A 6479-nucleotide genomic window follows, 5' to 3' on the forward strand; every position below is an offset into this window, starting at 1 on the left:
TGCTGGCAAGATTTCTTGCAGGCTAGGGAAGGGTTGAGACCCTCCATGCGTTTGGTCCTCTTGCTAGGGTTATTTTGTAACGCTTGGGGAAATGTGCGCTCAGTGGAGGGGGGTTACTTTTCTATAGGAGGAGACCTGCTGGGAAAGACCCATCGCGCCTGGGTTGCACTCACACATGACACAAGCGCAGCCGTCTGCAAAGGATGCAAAGCGTGGTAGCCGGCCTGCAGCGGGGAGGAGGGGCTGGGCTGGCCTGGGGGGAGTGGGGATGTTGTGGGGTCAGGGTGGGGCTGGGAGGGCAGTTGCTCGAGCACTGCAGTTCTAGACGCACAAGGTCGGTGCAAGGGGAAGGGGGGTCTCCAGTGGGAGCAGGATCGGGCTTTAAACTGAAGTCACCCTCAATCCCCACCCATGGGATTTCAGCAGTGCCAGGACCAGGGCAGCCACTGCCCCTTGGCAAGAGGAGGTTTCTCTTGCCAGGAGATTGACAGGGGCGGAGGGGCGGGACATCCCTTTTGGAGCCCAGTGGGCGGTGCCTGGCTGTGACGGACAAGCGGGGCGAGGAGTGACTGGGGGCCACGTGACTCTCATGGGCTGGAAGAAAAACAGAGCCAGTCCGCTTTGGAGGCTCATTGGATTCAAATATTCATTTTCGGAGCCGCTCCGCAGTCCCAGCCCCGGCAGCCAAGCGCCTCCGAGCCCCTGAGCTTTTCCACCCGTTTGTTCCAGATTGGCTGGCAAGAATCATGGACTGTTTTTACATGCCTTGTTTGCTGTCAGTGAGTAGCCCCTTCTCCTTCTCCTCCTGCTCCTGGGCTTGGAAGTGGTGTAAACGTCTCTCGCTGCTCTCCCCTCGCTCCCGGGGTTGACCCCTCGCGGACTGTAACGCGCAAGCCCCCTCCCAGGCGCGTCTGCTAACAGATCGGGGACTTTTCAGACTCTCCTCCTCTCTGTCTTACCTTCGCAGTGACCCTAGATTCAAGTCACTTGCCCCCCCCCCTTCCTCTCTGGCATGTCTCGTTTCTCAAAACCCCTTGAAGGCCGCGGCAAAGCCGCAGCCACACTTCAAAGGGACAGCGCCAGCAAAATAATAAAAGGGACCAAGTCACTTTTTGTTTCCCTCTGCCCTGTGATCCAGGCTCGTGGAGACCCCCCCCCCCCGGCCCCCGATCAGCTGCACTCCAGCGATCCGTCGGGTCGGGGAGGAGGCGAGAGGAGAAATTCCATCTAAGCCCAATGTTCACTGTTTATTCTTGAAAGAAGTTAGGCGGAGATCACTGCGAAGATAGCAGGGACCGAGCAGATGAGCCGGATAGCGGCTATCTGATTGTGGGGGCTCTTCGGTTGTAAACAAGTTCGAGCGAGTCCATTACAGGCGATTCCTTCGCCTTTGAGACGCGTTTGCCGCTCGCAGCCGCTGCTGGCTCGGGTTTTGGGGGGGTGGGGTGGGGTGGCTGTTTTTAATCTTGACCCTCCTTGTTTGTTGTTGCGTTTTTTTTGGAAACCCCAGAGACACCATGATTCCTGGTAACCGAATGCTGATGGTCATTCTGTTATGCCAAGTTCTGCTAGGAGGTACTAACCATGCCAGTTTGATACCCGAGACGGGGAGGAAGAAAGTTGCAGAACTCCAGGCGCAAGCAGGATCTGGACGCCGCTCTGGGCAAAGCCATGAACTCTTGCGGGGTTTCGAGGCGAGTTTGCTGCAGATGTTCGGGCTCCGAAGGCGGCCCCAGCCCAGCAAAGCAGCCGTCGTCCCCGCGTACATGCTGGACCTCTACCGGCTGCAGTCCGGGGAAGAGGAGGAAAGCCTGCAGGACATCAGCCTGCGGTACCCCGAGAGATCGACTAGCCGGGCCAACACCGTGAGGAGTTTCCACCATGAAGGTCAGTGCTGCAGCCCTGGGGTGGGGGCGTCGGGAAGCGGTCGGGATTTGGATCGGCTGAAGGCGGACTCCCCCCGGCCCGCTGGTCTGGGCTAGTCCCGCGGCTGCGTTTTCCAGCATCCTGCGCGGAGATTGAAATTGACCCGTTGGTGTGAAGGGCTGCTTTGCTTCTTCCCGTCACTCCGGGTTTCGACTCGTGTCAGCCCCTCCGAGCTCCCACGGAATTCACTCCGGATTCAACTCCGGAGTAACCGAGATCCCCCCCATCGCGTCCCGTGTGTGTTTGTTTTGAGATATTAAAGCGATCGCTGCCTGCTTGGGCTCTTTTTTTTTTTAAAAAAGAAAGAAAATAAAAAACCTTCTCGAATTTAATACCGACAACAGCGTGTTTGTGAGGTTCGTTCAATAGGGCCTTGTAATCTGATCCAAATGTTTCGTAGCGGATGTTTCTTTTCCAAAGTCAAGCGGAGCTATTAATCCACCGGCATCATTGCTGTGTCGGAATTTATCCGCCCCCCCCCCCCCAGTAATGGGATCAACAAGGCACGGCTCTGTGTTTCCCAATCGCTGGGCACAGTTTGTGAGCAAGATCCTTCGGGGGGGGGGGGAGAGGGGGAAGGACAAGTGTTTTAAAGAAACTTTGTTTTAAAACACTCCCGTCTGTAAATCTGTATGAATACGGCCCGGCGGTGGTGAAGCGGGATTCCGGGGCAGGAGCTGGTTAGGCGTGGAAATGATGCGTTGGCGAGCAGGGGGGAGGAGAGGGGAATGTTGCTACTTTGCATTTTGGAGGGCTGAGCTCTCTCCGTGCGGGGCTAGGGACAGGTGAAGCAGCGTGGCCGGGAGGGAGGAGCCGTGTGCCCTGACTCACCTGGCCTTGTGTCTCGGCTCCCCCAAACGTTCACACGCTCTGTTTTTACCCCCCCCCCCGCTCCTTGCAGAACATCTGGAGACCCTCCCCGGGCCCAGCGACACCCCCCGCTTTCGCTTCCTCTTCAACCTCAGCAGCGTGCCGGAGAACGAGGTGATCACCTCGGCCGAGCTGCGGCTGTACCGGGAGCAGCTGGAAGCGCAGAGCCCCGCGTGGGAACGGGGCTCGCACCGGATCAACATCTACGAAGTGATGAAGCCGCTGCCGGCCCGCGGGCAGGTGATCACCCGGCTGCTGGACACGCGGCTGGTGCACCACAACGTGTCCCGGTGGGAGAGCTTCGACGTGAGCCCCGCCGTCCTCCGCTGGACCCAGGACAAGCAGCCCAACCACGGGCTGGCGGTGGAGGTGACCCCGCTGCAGCCCGCCCGGCCGGGGAGCCACGTCAGGATTAGCCGATCTTTACCTCAAGGAGGCGGGGACTGGGCCCAGCTGAGGCCGCTGCTGGTCACTTTCAGCCACGACGGCAGGGGCCACGCACTGACCCGCCGGGCCCGCCGCAGCGCCAAGCACCCGCGGCCCCGCAAGAACAAAAAAAACTGCCGCCGCCATGCGCTCTACGTGGATTTCAGCGACGTGGGCTGGAACGACTGGATCGTGGCCCCCCCGGGCTACCAGGCCTTTTACTGCCACGGGGACTGCCCCTTCCCCTTGGCCGACCACCTCAACTCCACCAACCACGCCATCGTGCAAACCCTGGTGAACTCCGTGAACGCCAGCATCCCCAAGGCCTGCTGCGTGCCCACGGAGCTCAGCGCCATCTCCATGCTGTACCTGGACGAGTACGACAAAGTGGTCCTGAAAAACTACCAGGAGATGGTGGTGGAGGGGTGCGGGTGCCGTTAACCCCCCCCTTCCCCTCCCCAGGACTGCGTGTTCCCGCTGGACCCTGATCTTAAACTAAACGTTCACCTTGACCTTATTTATGACTTTATGTGCAAATGGTTTGACAATAATGATCCTATATTTTGACAAAATATATTTATAACGACATATTAAAAGAAAAAACGACAGTGAGTCATTATTTGAAAGGTAAAGGCACCGTGGGCCGGCGCCTTAGGGGGGACAGGCTGGGGCGGGGCTCGGAGCAGGAGCCGGCTCCTTCCCATTGAAAATGATCTTTATTTAAGTATATAGAGATAGATATAGTCTCTCTCTGGTGATTGGCAGCGTGGGGGTGCGGGGAAAGCCTGGGAACTCGGGCTTGTGGGGCAGGCCCAGCCCCGGGGAGTGACACTTGCCTTGCTAACCTGTTGGAAGCGTTTGCAAAAAAAATGCATGTGAAAAGCGGGGCCGAGTTACCCGAGGGGTTATGCTAAACCGGCGGGGATTGTGATCCCTTCCTCTCCGGCCCCCCCCCCCCCCCCGCGTTCAAAGCGATTCGAGGTTTTGTTTCGGGGGGGGGGGCGCGGAAGGAAAAGGGGGAGGGGAGGCGGTGCTGGAGACTGCTTTCTTGGAAGGTTTGCATGAGCCTTTGAAGACCCGCTTGCACTGCCCCGGCCCTCCAGAACCTCGGAAGCAGTTCCCCCTGGGCTCTGCTAATCCCTACCTGCGGCTGTTCCTGCAGCAAGGAAGGGGAGGGGATGCGCGTAAAACTCAAGCACCCTCTCGGTTTCAAGAGCCCGGCGAGGCCCCGTCGCAGGAGTGCAGGCGCTGGGCTGGAGGGGAGGTGTTTCTAGGGCTGCTCTCGCTTTGACTCCCGGGGATTTCCCCCTCCCCGCCCCCGCCGTCACCTGGCTCCGGCGAGGTTTTCTTGGCAAGCTGGGTTCAGTTTGCAGCCCGCTGAGCGCCGGGAGCGGGGCGGACGGCGCGAGCTGGGGACGTATCCCCAGGGAAAGGGACAGGGACAGGGGGAGGCACGGGGCGCTTTTGTTCTCCAGCCTGCCGAAGCGGGCAGCGGGGTGGAAAGCGACCAGCCCAGCCGTAGCCAGGCTGCCAAGCCCTCCGCTCCCCGGAGAGGGCAGGTGGAGAGGCCGGATCAGAGCCGCGAGCAGGCCAGGGCGATCGCGCTGGAAAACGCCCCGCCAAGAGGGGCTTTACCCCCCGGGCCCCCTTTTGCTTTCATCGTCTGGGTCTAGCAGGGGCCGATCCGGAGCGATCGGGCTCTGCCCCCGCGCCTGCCGGCGGTGCCCGCTTCCCACCAGCGCCTGGGACTTGAACTAATCCCCCCAGCCCCGGCCAGGCGTGGGTCCCACTCGCTGCTCACTCAGCTGCTCCCGCTCCCCCAAGCCTCGCTGGCGGCTTGTCAGGACCGGATAACGCGGCTTGTTTGTGCAGCCAGCTCTGGGGGCTGGGGAATTTACCGTGAAATCCTGCGAATTGCATTTACCTCGTTAACGGCCCAGCCCTTTGGGCTGCGTGGAAAACAAAGGCCAGCGCCTCCCTTAACCCTTGCAAGCCTGCTCGCCCCTCGGGCCAGCCCCGGGAGGAAGGTGGGGTGAGGGGGACACGGGTTTATTCTGTTTGCCTGTGAGAGGTTCAGCACCGCCCCGGACTCAGACCCCGGGATCTGAGAGCCCCCAGGGCTCGCAGCGGGAGGCCCGGGACTAGCTCATCCAGATGCTTTGCACCCTCTCTCCCCCCACCAAGTCATCCGCTGCCAGCGCGCAGAGACACCGGCCGAGCCGCGGCCGCGATCGCGGGGAGCTGGGACAGTGGCCCCGCTGGGTTGCTCACACCGACCCCTGACCCCCAGGCAGCCCGATTGCCTCTGCCCCCAGCCCGCACCCGTCGCTCCTTGTTGCCAGCCAACAGCCCCGGGCAGGTTCAACCCGCCCCCCCGGGTCCTGCAGCGTCTTTCCCCGCTAGCCAGCCCGGCCCGGCCCCCTGCAGCCCCAACAGGGAGACACGGAGCCCAGCAGCCCGATTTGCGACAGTGGCTGGACTGACGCCCGCAGGGGAGCTCCCCGGGCTGGGTGGCTGCGAGCCAGGGCGCGGCGCTGGGCTCCAGGAGGCTCTCTTGGGTCGCCCCCTCCCTCATTCCTGTCCTGAGCCGGGAGATCTCTGGCCCGGGGCGGCGGCGACCTGCTGCCTGCCCTTTGATGGCTGCGGCGGAGCAGGCAGGGCCCTGCCCAAGAAAGAATTTCATTTGCAAGTGGCCGGAGCTCCGGGGGGGAAGCGCCTCGCAGCGGGGCGACAGGGCAGTTCCAGCCCGCCCCCCTGATCTGCGCCGCTGGGCTGGCGGGAGATAACCCCAGCTGGGGCGGGCCCCCCCGGGGCAACGGCCTCCGGAGCCGGCGGAGCTGCTCCGGTCCCCGGCCCAGGAGCAGCGGCAAACCCAGCTTGGCAAGAAAGAGCTTCGGAGGGGGAGGAGAGGTGGGTGTTGCGCTGGTTTAAAAATTCCCTGTCAGAGGTGGGGTGTTTTTTTTTTTTAATGCCTTTTTAGGCCCACACCTATCCACCTGCTTCAGCTCGCTGGGGCCAGTTGTCCTGGGAGGATGGCCGGCGAGGGGAATGCAGTACAGTTAAGCAGAGCCCTGTGTTTGCAGCATGGGCAGGGTTATAAAAACCAGCCTGCCCCCGCCTGCCTGCCTTCCTGTTGGTTTTCTGCATTTGCCTGGCACAAAGTAGGGCTTTGGGGCTGCACAGAATGGTGCACCTGCTTCAGCCCACAGGTGGCGAGCCCTCCCAGGGAGGCTGCTGGAGTAAGGCGCACAATTAAG

General features: G+C 61.4%; 1 protein-coding gene across 1 annotated transcript; it reads left to right on the forward strand.

Moving 5' to 3' along the window:
* Nucleotides 1–596: 596 nt before the first annotated feature.
* Nucleotides 597–3781, forward strand: BMP4 (bone morphogenetic protein 4). The gene is made up of 3 exons (XM_074957223.1): nucleotides 597–779; nucleotides 1511–1887; nucleotides 2828–3781. The coding sequence occupies exons 2-3, from the start codon at nucleotides 1518–1520 to the stop codon at nucleotides 3661–3663; spliced, it is 1206 nt and encodes a 401-aa protein (XP_074813324.1). The 5' UTR covers nucleotides 597–779; nucleotides 1511–1517; the 3' UTR covers nucleotides 3664–3781.
* Nucleotides 3782–6479: the final 2698 nt, after the last annotated feature.

The sequence above is a fragment of the Natator depressus genome, chromosome 6 (genome assembly GCF_965152275.1).
Source record: "Natator depressus isolate rNatDep1 chromosome 6, rNatDep2.hap1, whole genome shotgun sequence".
Taxonomy (NCBI): domain Eukaryota; kingdom Metazoa; phylum Chordata; order Testudines; family Cheloniidae; genus Natator; species Natator depressus.

Excerpts from the sequence above, each read along its gene's own strand:
- BMP4 (XM_074957223.1), top strand. The coding sequence starts at position 1,518 with ATGATTCCTGGTAACCGAATGCTGATGGTCATTCTGTTATGCCAAGTT. Across the intron at positions 1,888-2,827 it reads GAGGAGTTTCCACCATGAAG|AACATCTGGAGACCCTCCCC; the intron begins GTCAGTGCTGCA and ends CGCTCCTTGCAG.